The sequence below is a fragment of the Lutra lutra genome, chromosome X (genome assembly GCF_902655055.1).
Source record: "Lutra lutra chromosome X, mLutLut1.2, whole genome shotgun sequence".
NCBI lineage: Eukaryota > Metazoa > Chordata > Mammalia > Carnivora > Mustelidae > Lutra > Lutra lutra.
Window position 1 is genome coordinate 87,514,517 of NC_062296.1, and position 27,981 is coordinate 87,542,497.

The window sequence follows — 27,981 nt, forward strand, 5'->3', positions numbered from 1 at the left end:
AGAATAGGCGAGGTAAGCCCAGGGAAGAGACACTTGCACAGCCTGGGGCAAAAAGTGTCTAGGGCTGTAGCAGTGCGATAGGTCGGAACGGCTGGATTCCAGGCGGGTTGGAAGCAGAATAACTGCAAAAGGCCCTCTGAACGCGTGCACTAGCTCCACGACAGAGCTGACTTGTTTTCCCCAGAGGTGCAGCACTCCCTCTCTCCCCTCACCAGCATCACGGGCAGTCACGCCTCCCCGCCCCACCCTCTTTGGGCTCGGAGAGTTATCGGAGCTTGAACTTGGCTCTTCGCAATCCTGACCTTCCCTGCCCCGCACGGCGGGGTCGACAAAGGGCACCGCAGAACCCCGTCCTCCTACCACCGGGCAGCCGGGGAAGCCGCCTGCCCGAGTTCGAAATGCACAAGCCGGAGCACGCAGGCGCGCCGGCCTTGGCAGCAGCCGCTTCCGGGTCACGTGGCCTGACTTCCGGCCCAGACCACCCCTCTCGGTAGAGACGCGGCCAATCGGCTTTCTCAGATTGTGCGGTCTCCGGCGCTGCCTCCGGTGCCGTTGGCGAAGGCCGAGCTGCTTCCCGCGCGTCGCCCAGCCCGCCCCTCCTCTCGCCGCAACCCCGGCTCCTCCTTCGTCCGGCCCACGGGGCGGGGTCTGCCGGCTCGCCCTCCCCTCGCCGCCTAAGCCTTCCCTCCGCTAACTGGGTCCCCTCCCCACAGCAACACGGCTTCTCTTCCTCAGCCTGGCGACAGGGGCTTCCCCTCAGCCGCCGCCGCCACAGCCGCCGCCGCCGCCGGCCGAGCTCAGCCGCGCCCGCGGCCCGCGGCCGCCGTAAGTCCCGAGGGGCGAGCGGGGACGTGGGGGACAGGGAGCCGGGAGGGCGGTTTGGGCGCGCCCTCCGCCGCCCCGCGGGCGCCCCGACGACCCCACCCCGCGCCTGGCCGCCCCGGCCAGCCAGGGGGTCGCCGCGCCCCGCAACTCACTTCTCTCCGCGTCCGCGCGGTTCTCCACTCCGCACCGCGCCCCGGGAATGCGGGGGGCCCCGCGGCACCTGTGGTTTGGGAATCACCTCAAGTTTTGCGGGGCATTTTCGGGAGGGGCCCGCGGCTGGGGGCGGTGGCGGCGGAGGACCCTTGGCGCCCCCTGCGTGGCGGCGAATGCCATTGTCTGCCCCGCGCCTAGCCTGTCACCTCGCCCGGGCTCGGTCAGTGATGGACTGCGGCCCCGTGGGGCGGCGGGGAGGCGTCGGAGACGGCCGGACCGAGGAACGCTGGCCCTGAGCCGGCTCCGCAGCTGAGCCTATTGTTTTTAATAACCAATCTCGAGGAATTGAGGTGCCCTGTGATTTGCGGCAAAATTAAAGCGTTAGTTTTTAACCAGAGGAAAGGAATACTTGTGCCTCGCAACCGGGTATCGTCCCATGTTAGCACATAATTTATTTTAGAGTGAATTATTTTTTCTATAAAGTGGTAGGGAGGGGATATAGACAGCCGAGAGCGCATACTCTTTCAGAAAGCAAACCGCCACTCCTCCAGGTCGTCGGGGTCCTGGAATAGGGGTCTGTTATTCTCAAAGTTCTGGTAACGGGTTTGCATTAAACGTCCAGTTGATGCTTTAGTTGCTGTTCCCCTCCGAATGCCGCTGTCTTAACAGGACTTGTATGGGAGGCACTTTGACATCAAAAATATCGTTCGCTTATTTTGTGCCAGTGAAGGTTTTAAGTGAGGCGTAATAAGCCAATTTTAACTTTAATAAAGTTAAATGGCCACATCATAAATTTCTAAATACCTTGTCGATGCCCGTTTGGATTAACACAAAAAGCGACAGTAATTTCTTAGCGAAATTTGGGGCCCATTTTTATTCTAAATTGGCGGTGTAGATTCCCCCACCCCATATTCAGATTTAAGGTGGTGTGGTGCATATTAAGAATCGGGCTGCAGTCTTACTTGTAGTAACACCGTTGAAGGAACTTAACAACAGTTGGGGGGGGGAACCTGTCTGAATTCTACCTTTAAATTACTTTTGTAGAAACAATGCTTAATGTTTGCATTTGGGAAGAGCAGTTGGATTACAGGAAGCCTTCCTTTAAAATTAAACATGTAAACTAATCAACAGATTTGAGGTTCTAAATACACGTATACAAAATAGTTTAAGATACAGTAGAATTCAGCATCCACTCCATCTGTAGATGCTTGTTTTAAAAATTGTTTTAAATGAGGTATTTTGTGTAATGTCTCTGCATGTGTGTCTCTAAATTTTGGCTTTTTAAAGGATTCTCTTTCATATTGTTACATTAACCCACTTCTCTATTGTGTGTATATTTATGTTGGAATTTTTAGAAAGCAAAGATGAGAAGAGACACTTAAAAGTCAGGCTTTTATTAAGAAAAATGCGCATTTATGGGTTTTTTTGTTGAATATTTTAGATGTTTTGTTTTGCTTAAAATGTGTGAGCATAAACTGAAGAGGGCATTCTGAGTGATAGCAGTCTGAATACAAGTAATTCAGCTGGGGACTGGAACAGCCTCAGGATGAGAAATAGTTTGTAGATCTGCTGTTTCTTTCAAATGTATCTAAACCAGTTGATGTCAACAGTTCTCTTTTGAAGCATACAGAGAGTGTGAAATGTACAGCACAGGTAGACAGTAGTTGTCTTAAATTGCAAGAGTTATCTTTCTTTTTCCTCAAAAATTTCACTTCAGCTTTTTACCTGTTTCTTATTTTTTTAATTATGATTATTATTTTTTTCCACGCACTACTCTCCAAACTTACATGGCACGGGGTGGGGTGGGGAGATTTGCCCCTGGTGGGAAGATCTTTCTACAAGCATTTTCCTGCTATTTTAACTGGCGTAGAAATACTGATGGCTGCTAATCATTTGTCAGTTAAAGGCCCTGCCCCCTAAGCTTCTCTAGGAACCATGTCATCTTAATCTTTACGGAATCAAAGTGTTGCATGTAATCTTGGCTCTATTTATCTTAACAGATGCAGTTTATGTTGCTTTTTAGTCGTCAGGGAAAGCTTCGACTGCAGAAATGGTATGTCCCACTATCAGACAAAGAGAAGAAAAAGATTACAAGAGAACTTGTTCAAACCGTTTTAGCACGGAAACCTAAAATGTGCAGCTTTCTTGAGTGGCGAGATCTGAAGATTGTTTACAAAAGGTATAATTTTCATTTATCGGAAAGGCAAAATTGGATTAAATGTTCAGTCATTTATAATGTGGCAATGGTAGACTTTTGAGAGATGACATTTACAAGTAATGATTAATGATTTAGATGAAAAAGGTTTAAGTTAAAGCTTTGTGTCTTTTAAATAACTGGTGTTTTGATTGATTGTCCAGTCAAAAAAATAAAATCAGAAAAGTCGATTTAAAACTATGTAATTAAAGGCATAAATGATTATTTCTACTTAATCATCTTTTTAGAAAAATTCATTTAATTTCTTTGCAGGTGAAAATGGGGTCATATTTTAAATGGTGTAATTTTCTGAATTTTGACAAACCTTGCTTAAAAATCTATACAGTAATGACTGATAATTGATATGCCTTTTTTCTGACTTGTAGAATCTCACTTTTGAATGCCTTGGATGCATAGATCATTTAGTCATATAGAGGTTTTGAAACTCTCTATATAAGATTTCTTTGTTACTAGCATTTATTAATTTGAATTACACTTGTTGCTGTCATGGAGGTATAATTAGATCTGATAGATAATTTTGTGAAGAATAGATTTTTAAATTTTTGATGTTGAAAAATGACTCACACATTGGCTTTGGACACTAAATTTTTTAAAAATGTACATCTTTATTACTATCTAAAAGTCTTTTAATACCCTAAAATAACATTTCTCAAGATTGGGCTAATCAGGAGTTAAAAGAAATTAATTACTTTGTTTCTTCTCCATTTTCCCTCCCTTACAAATAATTTACTGTATTTAAGAAGAGTGTCTCTGCATATAAAAAATTGTCTTCTATAGGGGAAGTTCAGGGAACTAACAGTATGGGCTGCAAGGGGGGGGGGTCGAAGAGAAGTCTGGGTTTTTATCTCTGTTCCTTTATTTTAGGTGTGGATGGGTTTTGCGTGTATGTGGGGGGTGGGTAGATGGCAGAGGAGGTGATGGGAGATTATAGGACATAGAGAATGTTTTAAATACCATAGAACTCTTTGCAATAGAATAAATTTAGTCATCTTTGGGTGATTTTGGTTTAGTACTTGTTGAGAAAACTCATAGCATTTTAGAGCTGGGAGAAGTCTTGGAATAATGTAATCAGGTGATTGTTTTTAAAAAGCTTTTTGCAGGGCACCTGGGGGGCTCAGTGGGTTAAAGCCTCTGCCTTCGGCTCAGGTCATGATCCCAGGGTCCTGGGATCGAGCCCCCGCATCGGGCTCTCTGCTCAGCGGGGAGCCTGCTTCCTCCAATCTCTCTCTCTGCCTACTTGTGATTTCTGTCTGTCAAATAAATAAATAAAAATCTTTAAAAAAAAAATAAAATAAAAAGCTTTTTGCCCAGAGGTTAGAACCTTCGATGAATCAAGTGGAAGTGGAGGTGCTCTCATGGAAACAGAACCGGGATCTCATACCTCTGCTCACTTGGCTTGTGCCCTCTGCATCAGAGATGGTTCATGACCTTTAAAACCACTACTGGTTCTTTTGTTGTTGTTTTTAAAGATTTGAATCATTTTATTTTATTCGTGTGACAGAGACACAGCAAGAGAGGGAACACTAGTGGGAGTGGGAGAGGGAGAAACAGGCTTCCTGCCGAGCAGGGAGCCTGATGCGGGGCTGGATCCCAGAACTCCGGGATCATGACCTGAGGTGAAAGGCAGACGCTTAATGACTGAGCCACCCAGGCGCCCCTAAAACCACTACTGTTGATTAAATTTCAATTTTATGAAAGGAAGAATTTGGGAGAAGTGACTTGTCCAAGGTCATATTCCAGTTAGTGACTGACAAGGGGGCTAGAACTCAGTTCTGAAGTGTGGAGGCAAAGGTTTTAAAACAGGGATGAGAAAAGAGCAGATCATGCCTTTTTGAAAGGATCCTTGTAATTGGAGAATGAGTAGGGGGAGGGCTGAGGCTGGCACCTGAGCGATCTCTTAGGAAACTGCATTACAATGAGGCCCTGAAGGAAGACCTCTGCTGTGGGCTCAGCAGGTGGAATGAGCTGTTCCTACAAGGTAAGGTTTTTTGTTTTTGTTTTTTGGGGGTTTTTCTGCCCGAAGCCAGGAGGGCAGGGATTCCACACTTCTGTTTCAGCTGATGGTAAACGTGAGGTAGCAGACAGGTTGACTTTGAGATGCTTGCTTTTCTCCGAGTGGGCTTGGAAGTCAGGGCGGAAATTAGGCATAAAGTGGTAAACCACCAGCATTCAAGGGGCAAGCAAAGGGGGAGAGACTAAGTATAGGGTCAGTAATGTCAGGAAGTGGGAGTGAGTTTTGAAAATTAAGTCACCAGGGCCAAATGTTGCAAAAACAATAAAAGTGAAGGAAGAATCTATTAGGTTTTATGGTGAGAGTTCCAAAAATGCCATTTGTCGGAGGAACATTTTCATTGAAATAGTAGAAACTCTCGAAGAAATGGGGCAAAGTGTGAAGAGGTGGAGGCTTTTAAACAGCAAATGTAGACTATTTCGGGAGCTTCGTCAGATGCGAAGAGGTGGTAACCGCCCATAGACACAGGAGTGAGGGACAGAGTTTTTAAAAAGGCGTGAGAGACTTCAGCTTATTTCTAGATAGGGGAAGGAGTCCCCCGTGTGGAGGAGGAAAATACCAGCAAGGGAATCAATCCCAGGAATCAAGTTTCCTGCCGCTGAAGGCAACGGCCTGTTCCGACAGGAGGAAGGCAAGCACTGGCTGGTGTTCCGCACGCAGCACTTAGCCCGCCCGTGCTGGCCTACCACTTTTCCTTTTAAACAAAGGCTGTAAAGGGTACTCTCACCTGAGTCTGATACTTTTATGAAGCTCCTGTAAGTAAAAGGTGTACTTAAAAAAAAAAAAACAGCTTTATTGAGATAAGATTCACATATAGAACTTAGAATTTTTAATCAGTTTTTCTATGCCTCTGCCCCCATTTCATACTGAAAACCTCATTTATCGTATTTAAGAACATATTCTTTGTTGACATAAACGAGTGATTCCCCCCCCCCCCGCCCCAGTCCAGCTGGAAGAGAAGACCTTTTAAGCAAAAGGATTTTCACTTCTGAGAAATTCTGAACCAGCACTGTCGCTGTTCGGTCAGCAAGTGGTCTTTAGGCCTGCCTGCCTTCTTCCACTTGTCTCGGCCGCATTCTTCTTGTTGAGCGCTTCGCATAGCTCCCCATCTTGGGAAGGGTGGGGGCGGGGTAGGGGTCCGTAGGGAGAATATAGCTGAAAAAACAGACTGAAAATCTGGGGACTTGAGTTCTGTTTGGTTTGCACCCTTAGCTAGTTTTGTGACTTTGAACAAGTCATTGTGTGTGTGTCTCATCTCTGAAATAAATGCTCTTGAAAACCCCTGAAAGACCTAACACTGTATGCTTTTTTGATTCCTATTTTATGCAGCATGTTATGGAAAAGGCACTAGATTGAGTTATACAGTGAATTTAAACATACATATATCTTACTAGTTTAAGACTTTGCCACAGTACTGTATTTTCTTGACTAACAAAAGAATTTTTAATGACATACCAGTGGGTATTGAGAATAGTTTAGTTACATTCACGCAGTCAGCTGACACTTAGCTGACTGTGGAGAAGTCATGTGTTTTGAATGTAAGAATAGGCACTTTCAGATGGTCTCTGAGTGCCAGTAATTAGAGTAAGCCTTAATCCATTCTGCTAAAAATAACCAAACATACCTTTCTTCTTACTAGTCTATTATTAATTTTACTTCAGGTTTAGACTTACAAATAGGTACTAAGAGAACAAAATGAGCTCATAATTGAATTTTTAAAAAGCATTTGCTTCTAAAAATAGGGAGTATGCTTCAGGTTCTCTTGGTAATCTTTTACTAAATCAGTATACCAATTTTTCTCTCCCTCTTCAAAGCTCTTAAATATTGCTTATTCAGTTTTAATTTTTGCCAGGTGCAGGATTACTTTATTTAATACAGTTCCTGGCTATAGTTTTTAATATAAACCCTTAACAGGGGCTTTGGAGTCAAATTACTGTTCCTGGGGAGGTTACTCGGTTAAGCTTGGGTCTCCTATAAATGCAAGTTAATAACAGTATCTTTCTTGAAGAGTTGTTGTGAGGATTAAAATGGCAAAATATGCAGAAGCCTTAGCTAACATTTAGTGTCTCACTCAGAGTGAGGACTCCGTGAATGTTACCTGTTAACTATTCTGTTTCTTTCTTCCATAAGCTTTCTGTAGAGAGGGGCATTATAACCCTGATAACTAGATAATCACCTACAACAAAGAATTTGTCTAACTGATGGCTCTTTTTCCATTCTGAGTGAAAGCAAGCATTAAGGTAGTATTGCAGGGGGGTACCTGGGTGGCTCAGTGGGTTAAGCCGCTGCCTTCGGCTCAGGTCATGATCTCAGGGTCCTGGGATCGAGTCCCACGTCGGGCTCTCTGCTCAGCAGGGAGCCTGCTTCCCTTCCTCTCTCTCTGCCTGCCTCTCTGCCTACTTGTGATCTCTCTCTGTCAAATAAATAAAATCTTTAAAAAAAAAAAAAAGTAGTATTGCAGGACTTTTGTATTTATTTATTTATTTATTTGGTATTGCAGGATTTTTTTTTAATATCTTATTTATTTGAGAGAGAGAACAAGCATGGGGAGCAGCAGAGGGAGAGGGAGAAGCAGATGTGAGACTCGATCCCAGGCTCTGGGATCATGACCTGAGCTAAAGGCAGACACTTAACTGACTAAAACACCCAGGTGCCCCTGTATTGCAGGATTTTAAAAATATTGGTTGATGCTTGGACACATCAGTCCTGGTGATATGTAAATTAATATTTCTAAATGATTCACACAATTAAGGACCATTGACAAGTGCTGTTTATTTGTAAGTCAAGAGACAGTACTGTGGGTAAGGAGCGAGGATGGTATAAACATTAGATTGCTTAACAGTAGCATCGTAGGAGTGCTGACATTAAGAATAAAAGGAATTTTACCCAAAACTATTAATAAATTCCTTCTAATGGGATTATTTAAATAGCACTCTCTTCGTGTGAGCTAGTCATGTCTGTTTTTTACCTACCATTTTTAATGTGAATTCCTTTAATCTTTAGTTTTCTTGATTTGGAGACTTGTAACGTGTCATTTGTATCAGTTTCCTCAAATTCAAAACTATTTGGTGAGTATGGGTTGGAGAGGATGGAGAGTTGGAATTGCCTTTCTTTTTATTATTTTAATTTAATTTTTATTTTTTATTTTTTTAAAGATTTTTTTTGTCAGAGAGCACGCATAAGCACGGGGAGCTGCAGGCAGAGGGAGAAGCAGGCTCTCCGCCGAGCAAGGAGCCCGATGTGGGACTCAATCCCAGAACCCTGGGATCATGACCTGAGCCGAAGGCAGATACTTAACAGACTAAGCCACCTAGGCACCCCTAATTTCATGTTTTTAGAGAGAGCGTGAGTGCGCATGAGCAGGGCTAGAGTGGGTGGTGACAGAGGGAGAGTGATAGAGAGAATCCCAAGCAGATTCCATGCTCATTGCAGAGCCTGACACAGGGCTCAATCTTGAGACCCTGAGAACACAACCTGAGCCAGAATCAAAAGTCGGACACCTAACTGATGGAGCCTCCCAGGCGCGCCCCCCCCCTTTTGCATTTTAAACAGATAACACGAAACCATAGGGTAGGAAAGAGAGGAAGCACTTTGTTAAAGTTGGAGGTGGTACCCTCTTGGGTCCTTCATGCTAATAAATGGACACATTCGAAATCCTCCTCTTCAAGATCGCAGGAGACCTGCCATTTTAAATAACATATTAATCAGGTAGAGTGGACATGGCAAAAAAAGGCAAGCTGTGTGTGAAGAGGGCGTCCATGCAGTGGAGTGGGAAAAGGTCTGACTCGATCCCAGGCTCTGGGATCATGACCTGAATGGTCCCAGAATGACCACGTGGCAGGTCTGGACTCAGGCCTCGTTTTTTTTTTTTTCCTTCCCCGCCAGTCAAGAATGATGGTGCTTGCTGTTGGAAAGATCAAATAATTGATCTTTATTTGGTCAAGATGATAATATGAATAGAGCATTCTGTAAATACCAGTTACTCTCCTATTCAAGAGTAGGAATTCATTGAATTCCAAAACCGAGTTTATATGTACATGTGATTTTCCATTAATGCTATGAGCAGTAATTGCTCATTGTGTTTTCTAAAATTCACCGAGATGCTCCTTGGCAAAAATTACAATCGAAACTGAGACTTGTTTAAAATGTTTTGGGTTTTCTGCTTGTGTTTTTTTCCAAAAGCCTGTAATACACTTAAACCATTTGTAAAATGCTCTTTTAATCCTCCTCAAAAGACTTGGTCATTGTTTGTTATGCCTCAGGGTTGTATGTTAAGTTTGGCTTTTTTGGGTCAAGTATAATGTAGCCTCATGTGCTAGAATCCTAATTTGGAAGAGAATATGAGTTTTCCAATGTTAATATTCAAGGGGTAAATAACATAAACTTTCATTTAACAGGTACAACTTGGAAAATTTGAGAACAGGTCTCAGTTTCCCCTGTTCTCTTTCTCTGAGTTCTGTAATAACTTAGAACTGTTATTTTCTTGGAGTTTATTCCACAGTCCTAGAAACCTTTAAAAACAATTCTATGCCATTGGGAGTCAAGATAGTAGTTACCCTTGGGGGTGGCAGATTGTGACCTAGAGGGGTTAGGAGAGGGGATTTAGGAGTTCCGTAATTTGTTTCTTGATCAGGGTGCTGGTACACGGGGTGGGTTCACTTTGAGATCTCCTCAAGCTGTACATAGGACTTGTGTTCTTCTCTGTTGTGTATATTAATGCTTCAACAAAACGTTTCAGTCATTGCCTTCACATTGACAATATCTTCAATAAGTCCTTCAGTCGGAGAGTTTATCGTCTTCCCTGTTTACTTGACGTTTGAATTAATCACACAGCGCATTTTGTTTTAATTAGGTAAACATAAGATTATATTTCATACCATTTAGGACCATTTCATTCATTGTATTTCATAACTGGGTCCAGCTATGTTTTAGATATTCATAGAAGGCAGCCTAAAGAAGAAGAGCAAAACGAGTTCGTCTTTCTGCATTTCTAGATGGTATGATTGAGTGATTGTTTTTTGGTTTTTTGCTTGCTATACTTTGCAAACTTTCTCTACATGCATTCATTCCTTTTGTAGTGCAGGAGAAAAATCTATACTGTTGTGAAGGGGGAAGTAAATTGTGTAAGTATGGGATCTTTCACAATAGGATATGAGAACATATTTAGGTTATAGGGTAAAATTTCTTCCACATTTGCTTTGTTACAGATATGCTAGTCTGTATTTTTGCTGTGCTATCGAGGATCAGGACAATGAGCTAATTACCCTGGAAATAATTCATCGTTACGTGGAATTACTTGACAAGTACTTTGGCAGTGTGAGTAGTATTTTGTTTTAGGAAATTGAATGCCATAGTATTTTTTAAAAATCTTCTCTGTAACAAGTTTATCGTTTGATTGTCTTAGGAATTCTGCTTGAAAGTAACTGCAGAGGTGGGGAAGGGCTGGCTCTCTTTTGCCAGCCGGCCCAATCGGTTAACTGCTGCAATGCTTGACCCCACAGCCCTGCTCATTTAATGATGGTTGTGAGAATGAGGTTTAAAATAGTGAAACAGAAAGGAGTTCAACTGCAAAGATTAATGTTCTGGAAGTGCTTAGTATAGAATTTAGATTTGGTAAGCAGTTATAATCACATTATACAGGAAGTATGTATTTAAAAAGATAATTGTTTATGAGTAGAGAATTACTCAGTTGCCCATGTTGAGAACTTCCAGAATCAGGTCTTATTTAGTTTGTAGGCCTTGTGTTTCCACGTACTTGAGATTTGAAAATTAAACTGACTAAATCAGTGATACTTAATTATTGGCAAGATTGCCATTTTTAGAAAGAATTAAGATCGATTCACTGACCACCTTTTTATTCACTACTTGATGGTGGGTAAGTATCTTTTGCTTTCTTCAATTTTAACATTGTTTTTCTTGCTTCTCAGGTGTGTGAACTTGATATCATCTTTAATTTTGAGAAGGCTTATTTTATTTTGGATGAGTTTCTTTTGGGAGGGGAAGTTCAGGAAACATCCAAGAAAAATGTCCTTAAAGCAATTGAGCAGGCTGATCTACTGCAGGAGGTAAGCTAATTGGAGTTCTCTTTACTACACATTAGCATGTTTTGCTATTGCTAGGGAAGTCTCAGTTATGTTCCCTCATTCTTCAAGTTTCAGAAATTACTCTGAAGCATGCTTGGCATGTAGTGTCCATGAGCAGTACATTGATTGGAGTATGTGTCAGTCACATCAACTTAGTTATCTGTGGACGAATTGTTTGCTTTAGAGATGGTCTATCATGTTGATGGCCCATTTTTGGAGCCCAAAACGCTAGGGTCTAAATGTTTAGAGGACAGACTAAGAAGGGAAAAGATTTGTCCAACAGTAATTTGAGAACTCTCCATCCATTGTTCTCAATTACTGCAGGTAACTCCTTTGCGCATAGTGTGGATGGGTCATCAGCCGACTGTGAGACTGTGTCATTTTCATCCCAGATTGGTTCATATTTTCACCTCATGTCCATTAAGTGCAAATGTAGCCAAGCCAGTGATAGTGTTAAAATTACCCTTTGTAGAACTCTCTAGTTCTGTGTTAGCAAAACCAACTAAAAAGTATTTGGCCTTTTCTTTGCTCTCTCTAAAGATTTTATTTATCTGTTTATCTGAGAGAAAGAGAGAGTGCGTGAGCACAAGTGGGGGAAGGGGCAGAGGAAGAAGGGGAGAGCAAGAATCTCTTAAATGGACTCGGCACTGAGTGGGGGACCCAGCTCAGGGCTCAGTCTCATGACCCTGAGATTGTGGCCTGAACCGAAAACCCAAGAGTCGGATGCTTAACCAACTGGGCCACCCAGGCACCCCTCTTTGCTCTCTTTAAATAACAAACCCTGTTCTGTCAAAGGACTATATTCTTACTTTGCCTTGATAAGCCCCTTCCATTTCCAGTTTCCACAGTTGTCCTGAGTTCATTGTATATTTGCTATTTCTGAACTTTCAATTTCTGAAGTTTAAAATTTCATAGATAAGGCCGCCTTTTTCAAAATACTTAAGAATACCTTAATTCAGATACTAAGTTGAATTATGCTTTAGCGGTCACTGTGGTTTTAATCAAATAGAAAGTCCGTAGCACAAGGAGGAGCTAGTCAATTAAAAAAAATGTAGTGTTTTCATCAAGTTAATTCTCTTTGTTAGTCTTAAAGGAGGCTTTAAATCTAATTTTTTAGCATTTCTGTTGTAACAGAAATGTGAACTAAAAAGAGTAAATGTCTCTTTCTTAACTGTGGGCCTCAGTGGGAGGGCGGGCCTTGGATGACGACTCTGCGGGAGTCACTGCCCGGGTCAGTTGTGAGGATTGCTCCAAGTGGGGGTGACGTCATCAGAACATACATATATTAAATGTGAGACAATACGCTGTACCTGTCTCGATCTTGAGTTAACCAAACAGTGGTTAAGGTGCCTGCAAAAGCAGAACCTTTTTTGGCAGGCCTGACGCTAGCCACTGGCAGTAGTGAAATGAGCACAGCCCCTTTCCCACGTGCGTAGTTTGCCGCAGTTCTCTATTTAATTGACTACAGGTATGTCACTGGGGAGATTTTTTTTTTATTTTTTAACATCTGACATTGTGACCTCAGGCTCATATTATCCTACTGTAAAATGGGTTTTGAAGTTAGGACCTCCTTATTTTGCTATTTACCAATCAGACTTTTCTAAAAATAACGTCAAACCAGAATCAGGAACTGGGAATTTTTTATATTTGTCTCTTTCCTTGTTCACTTTTATATTTCATTATTATGGAACTGTAATTTGCTCTGTCAGATCCTGGTTCTTCATCATTTCCTCCAAGTTCTTCATCATTTCCTGATTAATTACATCTGTCTTAAAACATTTCTAAAGTTCTTGAAGTTCTCCTTTTAATTTTAATATAGTTTTTCCTGGAGACCAGTGTTTAGGGCACTGATCTTTCCTGTGTCTGGATGGTTTCTTAAATTGTACTAATTGCTAAAGACTTCAAAATATGACCGATATACTAAGTTTACTTTATAGCTTGTATTTGGGATAAAAATGTCATTCCAAGTCCATATTTGTATATGTGTGTATCTCCCCTATTGAAGTATCTTTTTTTAAAATAAACTTTATTTTTCTTTTTTTAAGATTTTATTTATTAACTTGAGAGAGAGAGAGAGAGAGATCACAATTAGGCAGAGGCAGGCAGGGAGAGAGGGGGAAGCAGGCTTCGCACTGAGCGGGGCGCCCAATACGGGGCTCAATCCCAGGACCCTGAGATCATGACCTGGGCCAAAGGTAGATGCTTAACCATCTGAGCCACCCAGGTGCCCCTCCCCTATTGAAGTATCTTAATAGTAAGTACCATCTCCCTTTTTGAAGTAGTATTTTTGTATCTTAAAGAGAAAGGAGGAGTGGAGAGAAGCATAGGATGTCTGTGGTCCACGTTAAGATTTTTCTTTTCCTGGGGCACCTGGGTGGCTCAGTGGGTTAAGCCTCTGCCTTTGGCTCAGGTCATGATCCCAGGGTCCTGGGATCGAGCCCCACATGGGCTGTCTGCTCAGGGGGGAACCTGCTTCCTCCTCTCTCTCTGCCTGCCTCTCCGCCTACTTGTGATCTCTGTCTGGCAAATAAATAAAATCTTTAAAAAAAAAAAAAAAGATTTTTCTTTTCCTGTCTCACCCTAGTTTAAAAAAAAAAAAAGTTGACTACTGTTAAATATGGTTTCTTATCTTTAGAGGAGAGCTTTGGCCTGGTTTTCATCTGTGGCTACCTTAACACTGTTTTGTACATGAACCAAAGTGATAGTACATCAAGACATCTTCTCTTCAGTGGCCTGAGTGAACCATTTCTCTTAATTTAGCCATTCAGGTCTTGAGGCAGAACACCACTGGTCCATTCTGAATTCAGAGGGGGTTATCATACATGGCAGACTAAGTAAGGCCTTTATGACGCCAAGCTGAATCTCTTTGGGGCAGTAAGGCTTGAGGTGATTCCGTTCAGGTTAACCTGTTACTCATTCAGGTTATTTGCCAGCATACCGTCACACACGCAGGGATGACAAGCTGCTTGTTTGCTAAAGTAGATTCATTTATATGTTGATACATGATACATGTTTGCATCTTTGGGAGAGTATTTAAATGTGTTCATAAAACAGGTGGTGGAATAAGATGAGAAAAAACTGCTAAATTTCTTTCAAGTTTCCCTTCGACCCAAGTTACATAAACTTCTTGTGGTCTGTTCATTTTATAGGCCAACAGAACAGACAGTTGACAAAGTAGGTTTTCTCTTCGCATATTCTATATAGTCAGTAACCAGAACAGGTCTGGATACCCGGACAACAGAAGAGAACAGGGTGCCAGCTGGCACTTATTGAGCATTAGATGGGAAGCACCCTGTGCTAATCCTCGGGGTGTCCTGAGCAGGGTCCCGAGCACCTTTTAACAAACGAACAAGCAGAGGCTCACGCAGTGAGCTTCCGGGGACTGGTCCCAGCATTCCAAACATGCTCTGCTGGCCTTCAGAGCTATGTGAAATCTTGACCACTGAGCAGTATCCGTGCCCCCCCCCCCCCCCCCCCCGCCCTATTTGCGTATTGTCTTGAAATGTGTATTTTAAACCTGTTTCTGGTACCAGCTTCCGTGTTTTCCAGTAATTAAGAGATTCATCATTCTGGAGGTTTTTCTGTTATGGAACAGAGTAGACTTCCTAAGACAGATGCCATTTTTTACCTCTTACACTGAAAATGTTCACTGTCTAAACTATCAATAGTCGGTATTTTCAAATTGGATATATAGATACAAATAATACATTTTTAAAGTCATTTCTTGTTGGATTTATCGAAACTGGATTTATAGTAGCTTTTTTGGTATTATAATTTGGGATATAGCATTCACTTAGCCTATGTCATGAATGTGATTTTGCTTCCAAAATTGTAAATATAGCTGCAAAGGCACTTAGCTAAATGTGGCCTTAAATTTGTAGAATTCCTAATTAATTTATTTTAATCTAGTTTTTTTTGTGTTGTGATTTTTCTATTTGGTATCAGCTCTTTTACTTGAACTGATTATTTCTAAACACCATGGATGACTTTGAATTTATAATGAAAATACCTGTTGGCTTAATGCATGGAAATCACAAAATTATTTTGATTTTAGCCCTTTTAAAATTTGTGACATACACATTTCTATCCTTAAGAATGTTTATTTTCTTCAGAAAAATTTCTTTAAAATTTCAGTCCTTCGTGTTACAGGCGAACGGCACAGTCGGGAGAAAGTAGATCTTCCATTAGCATATTATAGTGAGTAATGAGAACATAGGTGTGTATCTGAATAATAATTGCTAAAACCTCGGACATAGTGATTAAATAATAAAGATACCTTTTTAAATTTTACTTAGCTACTTGGTAAACAGTGGTTCAGTTTTGACATTTCTAGAGTGAATTCTGAATTCTGTATTTTTGGTATTTGGTTCTGTGAATACATAATTAAATTTGGGGATAAAGGCCAGAAAAATTGGTCCATTATCCAATTTTTAATGTTTGTTGGAATTTAGCACAGGTTTTCTTAACATGCCACTGGTACTTAACTTGATTGCTAAATTACTAAGGTGCACCATGCTGAGATTACGAAATTGACATTCTTTGCAATACTTGGAACACTTCCCCAACACCACCAATTAAGTGCCTATTTTAAGCTAGTTTTCTGAGGGGGAGGACTTGGGGGAGTGGTACAGTTGATTTAAAAACCTAGATCTAATGACCAAGGAAATACAGAGTGCATTTTCTTTGTAAAGTCAGGCACTTACCAGTTTTTCTCTGCTCCTTAATTTTATAGAGCCAGAATGAAGAATGGGGAGGTTTGTCTGAGGATATCTTATGATAAAGAGCAGTCTAAGACTTTAGTCCCTTTGACCCCCAACTTATTTATTGGTAACTACCAAATTTACCGTTTTTGTGGCATGGATAAGATGGGGTGTTATGCAAAGACTGTTGCACGTGAGATGATTTCAAGTCCTTGCCTGATCTGTGAAGATCGAATAGTTAAAACACCGGGCGTTGGGCTTTAACCTCGGCGGTAGCTGCATGACGGTGTTGATCCGCGCTTTGAGATGTGTCAGCCTTTCTTTTTTATACTAACAGCATCATTTTGAAATTTGTGGGGGTTTTCCTTTTGGGCTTTGTTTGCTGTTGGTATCGTTTCTCACTAACGTAGTCTGTGAGGTACCAAAAGCAAGCATCACACTCCCCAACTGGCTTCCACTTCGAGATGACCCACTTTATGAATAGATTCTCTTGCATTTGCCGTTGTTAATCTGCCTCGGCGAGAAAGTGGTGCTCTATGGAGAATTGGTGCCGCTAGAATTGATCTGTTTTAGTGCTGGGGCTGCATGGTAGATCTTAGTACTATGCACCATCTTTGTGGAAGTAAGAATAAATCTTTTGGACTGCGTAGAAATGGAAAGGTAAGAATCTTAGAAAAAGTGATTTTTATTAAAAATGACTTCTGTAACTTAAAATTATTTTAAGTGGATAAGTACTTAGAGTATTGAATAACATGCCTTTTACTATGAAGTTTTGGGACTTTTAATTAAAATCTTGCTAATTAAGAATATTTGGGTATGCTAACCAAACTCAAGAATATTGTACATTGTTTTATAACAGCTAATAGGTGTGTTCAAATACATACAATCATGTCATTTAACAGCAAAGAGTATTTTGAGCTAAATCCTCGTAGGTTTTGGTCTAATTAGACAAACTCATAATTTCCACTGTCTGTTAAAACCTTCAAGCCTAAACCTTTCTCTTTTAAATGAGGCTGAAAGCTAACAAGCCATGTCCTCTTATGCCGGCGTATTTTAAAAGGGCAGATACAGAAAAAACAGAAGGCAGAACAGATCTCGCTTGTTAGCGTGTTATAAGAAATTTGGCCAATGTCCTTGGTCACTGGTTTTCAGCTTGTAGTCATTTTGTTCTCTGTGTGGTTTTTGTTTTTTTTTTTTTTTTTTTTAGCTCTTTGCTTTTCAGAATTTTGAGGCTCCCCCTCCCCTTGTTTCATTCTAACTCATTTTGAGCCTATTCTTGCTCCTCTGGGCTATTTGTAATAATGAAAAGTTGGAGTGACTTAAACATCAGTAGCCGTAAATCTGGTTTTCAGAGATACTTGACAAGAACCCACAGCAGTAAAACACACTTTTATGTCATAATAGTTACTTGCACATAAACTGAAAAATATTAAATAATACTTTATTTCGTTTTGCCGTCTCACATTTTCTATTCTGTCCTTTTTTTCAATCCTGATCCTGATCTAAATGATTGCGTGCACCCTAGGACCTGCAGAGAGTCTATTCCTAGTTGTTGGTGGTGATTTGTTTTTTTCTTTAAAAAGTACTTTCTCAAAATTTCAGGGTTTGAGTTCTTTTTTTCCCCTACTGACACATTCCTTAAAATTTTCTTTTATTGTTTCCTCTGTTGCCTTTTTTAAAAATAAAATTCCTGTTACAGAGAAATTAACAAATACAGGCAAGCACACTAGAACGTAATTTTACCTGTCCATCAACCGGAGACAATTAGATTAATTCATTGGTTCTCAGCTGGGGTGGGGAGTGGGGCAGTCACGCCTCCTCACGGAACATTGAACAATGTGCCTCCTCACGGAACACTGAACAATGCCAGGACATATTTTTGTGATTGTCACGACCGGCAGTGGGGTGGTACTGGCGTCTGGTAGGTGAAGACCGAGGGTGCTGCTAAACGTCCAGCAGTGCCCCGGACAGCTCTCCTAGGACAAGGAGTCATCCAGCTTCAAGTCTCAGTAGTGCCGGGGTTGCAAAACCCTGGTTTAATTTAACACGATAGGATGTATAAAGATTCCATTTACATCTATAGACTGTTACATCTTTTCAATATAATATATAGTCCAGAGTACAAATGACTGGCTGAAATGAACCAAAAGTAGAAGGGGGGGGACCCAAAGAACTGTAAAAGGACAAATGGGCTTAATAAGAACATGTAAATGGCGATAAAAATGACCACTGTGAGTCACCAGAATCACCTTTACTTGCTAACCAGTGCCTGCGGTGATAATCTGTGGTTGACTTCAGCACCTAACCCACAGCAGAGCTTGTGGGATGTCACTATATAATTCCATTTCCTCAACCCCAAATCAGTTAATGTCTGTTAAGGTAATTGGGTTTTTACCTGGAAACAGAACTGAGTAAACCCTGTAGGCAATCAGAATGCTTTTTTTAATTTTCTGCTCATTTCCCCATCCACCTTAGGGACTTGGTAATTTTTTTTTTTTACAGGGGAACTAGTTTAAATGACCAGAATTTGCATATATAGACTTTTCTTATTTTACATGTATTTACATGTATTTTACATGTACCTTATTAGCCTTAAAGAATTTACTTAGTACAGATCTAGAGTTTGAATATTTGAAATTCAGTGACAAAAAGAAATCTGTAACGTTTTGAAAACCCTGACCAAATTTAAAGCATTTCACGTTATGATCCAAATAGAAGACCTAGGCAGATACAATATGGTTTCCCTAAAATATGCTTAAAACTATTTCTTTACAGTCTAAAGTTAGAGTTACTAATTAATCTTTTTTAATTTAAAAAGTAAAGCGAACTGCCAGAGAAAGTAACTTGTTCTTAGTATTTTATAACTAATAGGTTTTAGAGTAGGGTTTACAAGATGCAGTTAAGTTATTCCCATCATTTTAAAGAAACTTCAGATATGTGATACAGATCAACCACACAATAGAAAAAGACAGCAGCAGATATAAATAAACAATTCACAGATGAAAGAAAAAAGAAATGGCCCTTTTACATAAGGGAATGTAAATGAAAATATGAATGAGAACTTTTTTTGGTTGGTTCTTGAATTGGCAAGGATGAGTGACCCTCTTGTCTGCTGCTTATGAGCACTTAAACTTGTATTCCGTTTTAGAGGATTAGTTGGGTGATACCTCTTAACAGATAAATTTCTACACTTTTGACCCATCAGTTAAATTTCAAGGAATTCTATCCAATAGAAATATACAAATGCACTAAAATTCAGTATAATATGAAGCCACTGGAACTTACCCAAATGTTAATCAGTGGGAGATAGGTTAAGAAAATTATAGTATGGCCATACATGAAACTGTTACCCGTCTGTAGAAGAAGTGAGATTGATTTCTATGCAATGATATGGAAAGATATTCAAGGTGTATAAAGTGAGAAAAGATCAGGAGTGGGACATTAACTTAGCAGCATTACCTCTGAAAATGTTTGAGGTCCCCCCCCTTTTCTAAAAGTGTAAAACAAATCTGTATTAGAAGTATAAAATTTTAATTTGTGAATTTTTTTAGTGACAAAATGAAACTCTGTGAGTGGAAGAGTACACATTGTGTTGTTCCATTAGGTAAAATTAGAGTAGAATTTGCTAAAAAGCTTCAGCATATCAAGTGAAGCACTTGTGTGTTCTTGGCCATTTTAGACACTAACCATCTAGAACAACCATATTGCTCTTGCTACTCAATGCTAAGGTAATGTTAAAAAAATAAAAAAATTATTTGACTTTACTAGTGCCTCACAGTTGCTGGTGGAATAAGACTGACACCATGAGCTGTGTCATCTAAAAGGTACCTCAGAAGGGCTTTCAGTTCTCTGTATTCATTGCTAAACATAGATCTTAGTGAATTCAGACATTCTCTGGCCCTTTGGTCTTTAAGCATAAGGAATAGTGTTCCAGGGTCGAGAGTAGGGACTTTGCCGCAGAATTCAGTGAGGGGCAATAAAAAGGACCACTGTATTCTAGAACGTGAAGGATAGAGGATGCTGCTTCTAGTAAAAGGAAAAAGTGAAGCCCCTTCACAAGAAAAACGAGTAGAGCAGTAACTTCAAATTACATTGAATTCCCTTTTCATTAAATGTAAGTCATTTGCTCTTTGAACACGTCGTGTGCTAGAAAGAGAAAAACAGGAGACTATAATCCATATATCCATATAATAATATGGATCGTTGGCTATAAAGAAGTTTATCTTATCATCTATCCTTTCCTTCACTAATGTGGTAAAAGGTCTGTCAGAAACGCCACACAGTCTTGTTTAAGAATTGTTGGTTGCCTTTCCTCGTAAGTCTCTTCCGGGGAGGAACAGTGGTGTGCTCAGCCCTCTTTGGGGAAACTACCTACCTTTCTCTTTTCTTGCAGTGGGCATAAGCTCTCCCTGGTTGGTTTTCCCATGTGTATATAAAATTAAGAGAGAAAACATAAAAGATGAAAAGCTATAATTTTATAGAGTCTCAAAGAACTGGTATGTAGGTGGAAGGTTGACAGACTTAAACTTTTCTTGTTCTCTCTCCAGAAAACAGAGAATATGTATCACAGCAGGAGTTTCATTGGGTGTAAGAAAGCGTACTAGAATACGTGCTGGAGTACTGACATGCATCAAATGTAGCAGGATCTATGAATTCAGTTTGTACTTATAATTTTGTCAAGTTTGTTATTTATATTTTAGCATCACCTGAAAAGTCTAATTACATTAAATCCCAAGGGATAGTCCCAGTACTTTCTTTAACTGATTATTTTCATAAGGAATTTTACTCCGATAATGATCCATCATTGGGACTTAGAATTTATTTTTTTACAGAGAATATTGAAATAGGTTTAGAGGTTCGTTGGCAAAAAAGTATTTTTAAATACTGTGAAGCACTAGTCATTGGTACAGAAATAGAGAAATAGAATTCCCCTATGAAAATGAGAGCTTCTTTAAGAAAATGAAGCATTTCGGGTTCATTACTGGTATTATTTTACCTTGCTGGCTTATGCCACTGTATTCTGAATGGGGGAAAAAGCAAAACTCTTTTAAAACTGTCTCAAGAATTATCTGAGGATTAAATTTAATCCTCAGATACTTTTGTACTTAATGGTTATTGTATAAAGGATCAGTTACATATTTGAACAGTTTACACGACTTCGTAGCCTAACGTTTCAGAATGCCAACTTTAATATTAAAATGAAGATATTTTACAAGCCCTCAAATGAGCAGTTTTAAACTTTGAGTCACAAGCCTTTTGGCAGGGGTATAATCCCTTTGAGAGTCCGAAGAGCCACGGGTCCTCTTCTCAGGAAAATCTGTAATTTTGCCTCTAGTTTCAGGGATTTCTTCGAGTCCCCAGAAATCCATCTCTGGACACTCTCGGGTCAGTTTAAAACCTCACCTCAGGTTACCTTGTTGATATGAGAAACCTCTATTCACATACATTTGTAGGCATAGGCATTTAACAAATCTTTTTTGGAGAGTTCTTTAAAATCTATCTTGAGGATTATTTTAAAAAGTAATAATATCCTTAGTCTCAAAGGCGTAGTCTTCCGAAGTTAAGCTAAGTGAACCATTAAACACCTCCATTGCTACTTAAAATACCAAATAGGTGACTCCTTTTCCACTTTTTCTTGGCAAAGATTTTCTTTTAGGATCTGTAGAGGAGTTTATGGTCACCTAAGGATGTAAAGATTTTCATTAAGGGATTAAATTCCTTTCCTTCGTGTAATAAAATCCTGACATACTTGAAGACTGGTAGCATTCTAATTGAATTTTCAGTTAACTTAGTACTGACCAGACGATTTTACACTGAAAATTTTTTCAGCCTGTTAGTAACAGTGCTTTTGGATTTTGTCAGATATAGGTTAGTATAGAGAGTTTATCATTATACAGAGTTAACTATATCTGTATCATTTATCATTATATAGAGTTACTTTAAGAGGAACTGGAACTCCTAAGCACTGTTTAGAAGTTAAATGTTCAGCCATAAACCAAAGAACAAAAACAAAACTTTACGTTTCCATTTTCTTTACTGTGCACTAAACATTCTAGGAATCTGATTGTGTCTGTCAGTTTGTATACTGTGTAAGAATATATGCATTTCTTTTGTAGCCACGTCATGAATATTTTAATGTCCCTGTGTACTAAATGACTACTCGTCGTGTATGCAGAATTTCACAGAGGAAATAGAGAGCTGATATACTTATGAAAGAAAATGTCCTCAGCTTGGTGACTATCTTATATAATAGAGCATTTCAGAACCAATACCTTTACAATTGTAATTGTTTTTCCTGACTCGCTTTTCTTTTGGTTTTATTTTCGTTCTATATGTGATCTTGATGTAGTTTATTCCTGCTCGCAAACTCGTTTGATTTCTTGAGATAAGACCTATGAATGTTTTGCGTAGTATTTCATCTTACATACATACATGTCCTCTTTTACGAACCATCTATGATTAAAGTCTCGTAAGAGGAAAATTTAGCCATCGTTAAAATGTTCACCAAAGAAAACAGAGTGGAAGTGCTATGGCAGAATGAGCAGTGCAGTGACCTAGCGCAGGGCTTGGTATTCACGTGTTCTGGGAGAAAAGTTCTATTTAGGGACTATGATACAGCCTATATGAGCCAACATATTCTAATGTGTCGCAGAAAAGAGTATTTGGAAATACTTCCAAAAAGTAAAATCTGTACTGTTACGTAGTATTTAAGGGTCAAACATTCCCAGTTCTTAAGTTCGTGATGCCACCTGGATTCAGTCACATTTGTGCTGGCCAGTATTGGCCAGTCCCTTGAAGAGTGATCAGAAAGCTGTGTCAGAAGTCTCTGCGACAGTATCTCTCTTTGATAGGAAGTAACATTTTCAAAACGTTCATACTGACCTGGTTTATATAGTTAAAATTCTGATACTCTGCTCGAATACTAATATTTTACTAGTTATGGTTTTATAGTATATAGTAAGTCTTCCTTTAAATTCTTAATGATTTGTTAACTGTGGTTTTATATTAAGACTTTCAATATTGATCGTTATTGTGTATACTTTTAATAAAACATGCAACTTAATTATAAAAGGAGAAGTACCAAGTAACTCATTGTTTATAGCTAGAGAGTTTAAAGCCTAAAAGTAAGTTATCATTAAACAAATTCAGAAGCAGCTCCAACAGGCTCACCACTGAAGGAAGACCTATGAAAATGTAGAGCAGGCAGGTGCGCAGAGCAGCGCTTTCCATTCGCTATGTCCTGCGTTACATTTGAAGCATCTGGATGGGCCGTCAAATGAGAAACGTAGCTGAAAGCATTGGGAAACATCGGTCTTTCATTTCCATTTTTTCCCTCTGTCCCTCTCCCCACCCTGCAAGATGTTACTCCTCTGGTTTTAATGCTGAATACGCATTGTCCCTGCCAGCGCGCTCTGGATGCCGTGTGCTGCGCTGTAGCAAGATGTGGCCTCCTTTGTTATTTGTATACAGCTGCTTGCTTTCCATTCATAGATTCTGAAATCGCTTTTCTTGCACGTCTAAAATAAAAGTATTGCATGTACTTTGTCTCATGTGAATGACTTCTTCCTTCTCCATCCCTTTGGACAAATAATACATATTTTGGTTTTTCCAGGTAATTTTACTAAAGCGTGTAAAAAAAAAAAAAAACCTAAAGTGGTTAAGCTGGCAAGTTCTGTTAAGTGTACAGTTCAGTACTGTTAAGTATATCCACAGTGTTGTGCATCTGACTTCCAGAAATGTTTCCTCCTGTGAAACCGAAACTGTATCCATTAAACAACTCTCCATTTCCCTTCCCCTTAGCCCTTGGTAACCACCATTCTACTTTGTTTCTAGGATTGTGACTACTTTAGCTACAAGTTCTTCTAGGTAATTTTGAGCCACAATTTCAATGTTAACATGGGAAAATAACATTTTATACTATGGGCACAATTTGTGAAAGAAACTAATGTACTATTCGTACAAGTCTCAAGGAGTAAAATGTATAAATGGTTCCTTTAAGCCAGCCCTTTTAGAAAGGACACATTTTAAATAATGCATATTTGATAAGTAACATGGTTCTCTTCCTGAAATGCTATACAGGACTGCAGGCAGCGAGCACAGCAGGGAAATCGTACCAGCCCCAGCGAATAGAACGGGAGACATTTATACATGGATAAGCGAAGAATGTTAGCCGTGTAGAGTTCAGTGTAGGCGTCTTTTAAGAAATGCAGTAAAGGCCGTATGGTGTTTTTAAGAACTATTTAACATTATCTAGGAACAAGGAGGGGGGTTAGGAGCACTGACCCTCCCAAGCAGTTGAAAACCCACATACAACATTTGACTCTCCACAAACTTCATAGCCTACTGTTGACTGGAAGCCTCACCGATAACCTCAACATTCCAGTAACACAGCTTCGGTGTACGTACTGTGCACTGTATTCCTGCAGTAAAGTACGCCGGAGCAAAAATGCTAAGAAAATCCCTAAGGACAATACACTTACATACTGCACGGTAACAAATCTCCATATAAATGGAACCGTACAGTTCAAATCCGTGTTGTTTGAGGGTTAAATGCAAATGATTATTTTTGAATCATTTCATTTATTTATGATATATGTGATTCATGGTCTACATTCTTCGGAGTGTTGCATCTTTTCCATTAGACTTTCTTTAAAAATGATCATGAAAACTCTGAGACATGCTAGAAGGAACCTTCATGTGCACACCCCTCAGCTTCAGCACCCTTCAACTCAGTACTCCTAGTAATAACGCCTGTGGTCATCTGCCTGCACCCTCCACCCCCGTTTTGGCCTCAGCGTTTTAAAGCAAGCCCTGGACCTCATTTCACATTCGATACCGCAGTATATACCACCAAGAGACAAAAGTACCACCACCTCCCTAAAATTAACAGTAACTCCTCATATCTTGTTTCTGGTTCAGTTTTTCCTAATTGCCTAGGAATTGCATTTCTGTAATTGGTTTACTAGAACCAGATTCCCAATAAGGCTCACATTGTATCTGGTTGATGTCTCAATTAAGTCTTTTCATCTTCAACAACTCTGCCTTCCTCCCCTGTCCCCCCGTTTTTTTAACCTGAGTCCCCCATGCTGTAGAACATCCTCCATTCTGTACTTGGTGGACATCTGGTGGCAGTATTGACCTTGTTGGCCCATCCCCCATACGTATTTTGATGTAGCCCGGTTAGGCTGAGGGGTGGGGGGCGGGGGTCAAGAATACTTCATAAAAACCCTTTTTTTCACCAAAGCTGATTTTTACCCATTTTTCATTAATAAACCTACTAAAAGATCATCATGTGAACTTCATGCAGCATTGGTTTGTAATATTTAGTACTGAATGCTAAATACCGTCACGTAGGTAGGTCTCAATTGTGTTATGTTACCAGTTAACATTTTTTGAGCACTTTTGAGAAGTCAGGCACTAAGCCTTCTCTCCCTTAAATGTCTATGCATGAAGGTAAGTACTGTGATCCTTGTGTTCCAGATCAGGAAACAGGCTAGAGTTTAATTTACTTAAGATTATTACTCCATGTGATGCTTACATATAATTAAATCTAATGTGTGGATTTATGGTTTAATATTTTTCCTCTCCTTGTTTTGTGCTGTACCACAATTAGGATGCAAAAGTAAGTTAATTTACTATTGGAAACTAAAAATTGCATTTTCTCCATTAAATTGTCGTATGCCTTTTAATTACAAGATTATTGCAAGTAATAACTGAATTTGACCTGGTCCTGGTTTTGTGATGTGCAAAATCAACCACTTTGGAAAATTTTTAATAATTTTCTAGATACGCCTGCTTTGTTTTTGTCTTCCTTTGACATTTAAAAATGAATATCGGTTGTGGCATAAGACAAAAATATGCCTTTGCTCCTAGAGTTTTCTTTCTCATATGTTGCCTCCGCTGAAGCCACTGGTTGCCCGGGGGTGGGCTGGGAAGGTGAGTTTCTGAAGCTACGCTGCTGGGGACAGTTAAATCAAAAACGAAGTAAAAACGCAGAGGAAGACATTTCTATAAATACATGTGACCAAAAAGGAAAAAAAAAAACAAAAACATGAAAAACAAAATTATGTGAAGATGTGGGAGAACTCTGGGTTTTCCCTGTTTTTTACTTAGGGGAGGCTTTGGATTTTAAGACTAAGGTAACTTACCTTTCCTGTAGCTAATTTAATAGCAGTGATTTCCTAAATTGCCAATGGGTTTGCCGGCTTTTTGTGTGACAGCAGCGGTGCCCAGCACACTGGTAGGTAACCACGAGTTACTTAATGCGTGCTGAAAATATCCTTCTGTGGTCTCTGACATTTGGGGCGCAGAACCCTCAATAACCGCTTGCTTTCAGTATTCGAATGTGCCCGAACCGATGACCGGCTTGCATTGTTCTCTGAAACTCGCACATCCTTCCGTGTCGGTTTCACATTCTCCGGCTCCCCGGATCTGCTTACCAGAGTCTCACATTTTCCCTCCACAGGAAGCTGAAACCCCACGTAGTGTTCTTGAAGAAATTGGACTGACATAACTCTCCTCCCTTGTTGATGACTTCTTGTGGCATTTCACACACTGTAGATGGTCACTGCCTTCATGTCCATGTTAGCTAATGGTATAAGATGACGTCTTGTCAGTATTACTGTTTTGCTAAGCTGCTTCATTCAGGCCTACACAAATTTTTTTTTTAAAGGGAATTTTTGGTTAATCAAGTGATAACTTAAGGGACTTAAATACAAATTAGAACGATGCAGAAAAAGAAAGGTACCTTTTCTGGATATTTTAAAGTTTATAGATCTGTTTCTCCCAATCGAATCATGTTATCTGTGAGAACGACAGAATCAGGCAATTTACATTCATTAATTACCGTCTTTGGCAAAGGAAACTGTTAAATTATAATATGGAACCTGGCTTTATGAAACCAAAGACTAGTGTGTAGCATTTCAGCATATCTGAGAATAAAGGGAATCGATACTCACATATCAAATGAATTAAAATTTAACTGTTTATATTGAGACTTCAGAAAAAACCCAAATTTATACCAAAGACCCTTATTGGAAACTACATACTTAAAGGGAATACACAAATGACTAAATTGAAATGATGCGTTTTACACTAAAATTTATTTCTCCAGCATTGCAAACCGGGGTCGAGGAACAGAGATGGACTGTTTAATAGTGAACACGTTACTTTTAAGGCCAAGGAACGTTCAATTCCTGAGACAGATTTCTTTCGTGGTCATAACGATTTAGTGACTTAGACAGCTTTCGAGGCCCCCAAGCAAAAACGGAAACATTGACTTACCGGAATTCTTCACAACAGTATCTGAAGAGAAGAACACATTATCTGTACATAAGTTATTTTCTGTAAGATACGTGTCGCTTAAGTCATTGTTTCAAGCATGACTTGTTCCTCCTGGGGTGCTTGTTATGGCCAAGTTGAGTTTGCTCCCTCCACTTAAAAGTGCTGGAAACTTGAGGGCAGCTTCCTTCCCTTCCATGGCAATGCCTAGTTATCAGAAATCTTGTAAAAGCAGACACCACGTTTCATGTAAAAGTGAGAGTCGAATGAGGTCAAATGACATTAGTGGGCCCTGTATTTTTTAAAGCTATACAGTTGTTTCAGTGTCAACTTCTATACATACTTCTCTGTATGTAGACACGTCTTCACGGTTTACACTTTTCATTTGTATCTGCTGGGCTGCATTAAGCTTTGTTGTGATTGTGACCAATACACATATTCAGGCCATGTTAGCGCTGTCTTATCACATCACTGATTAATTGTAATAAACGTTCGACGTATACCACTGTAGTGTGTTTTTATCTTTCTCTTTGCAAAAGTTTGTCAAACTATGGGGAGCTGCTGAAAGAATTTTAAATTTTTCTCAGTAAAATGTCAAAAATTCACCTCCACGTGAAGGTGGATGCTAAAAGCACACATAAGACAAATGATGGAAGATGTAAGTTTTCATGTACTTCAAGCTCACTAAAGAATAATGTGGCTTCCACGCTGAGA

At 39.9% G+C, this 27,981-nt stretch overlaps 1 protein-coding gene across 8 annotated transcripts; it reads left to right on the forward strand.

Moving 5' to 3' along the window:
- Nucleotides 1-660: 660 nt before the first annotated feature.
- On the forward strand, nt 661-27,772 carry AP1S2 (adaptor related protein complex 1 subunit sigma 2). Of its 8 annotated transcripts, XR_007124662.1 has the most exons (7): nt 665-825; nt 2,979-3,157; nt 10,412-10,520; nt 11,132-11,269; nt 16,020-16,114; nt 25,601-25,609; nt 26,453-27,772. XR_007124662.1 is itself a non-coding variant. In XM_047714937.1 (6 exons), the coding sequence occupies exons 2-6, from the start codon at nt 2,979-2,981 to the stop codon at nt 26,498-26,500; spliced, it is 483 nt and encodes a 160-aa protein (XP_047570893.1). In that variant the 5' UTR covers nt 663-825; the 3' UTR covers nt 26,501-27,772. The 8 variants fall into 8 exon arrangements, 5 of the variants coding, with proteins under 5 accessions (XP_047570891.1, XP_047570892.1, XP_047570893.1 ...); XM_047714937.1 differs by lacking the exon at nt 16,020-16,114 and having other exon boundaries at nt 663-825; XR_007124663.1 differs by lacking the exons at nt 25,601-25,609; nt 26,453-27,772 and adding an exon at nt 22,104-23,528.
- Nucleotides 27,773-27,981: the final 209 nt, after the last annotated feature.

Bases quoted from the DNA above. Each gene is read 5' to 3' on its own strand.
- AP1S2 (XM_047714935.1), top strand. From the start codon at position 2,979: ATGCAGTTTATGTTGCTTTTTAGTCGTCAGGGAAAGCTTCGACTGCAG. The intron at 3,158-10,411 runs GTATAATTTTCA...GCTTTGTTACAG, and splicing joins CTGAAGATTGTTTACAAAAG to ATATGCTAGTCTGTATTTTT. The intron at 11,270-25,860 runs GTAAGCTAATTG...CTTTGCTCCTAG, and splicing joins AGGCTGATCTACTGCAGGAG to AGTTTTCTTTCTCATATGTT.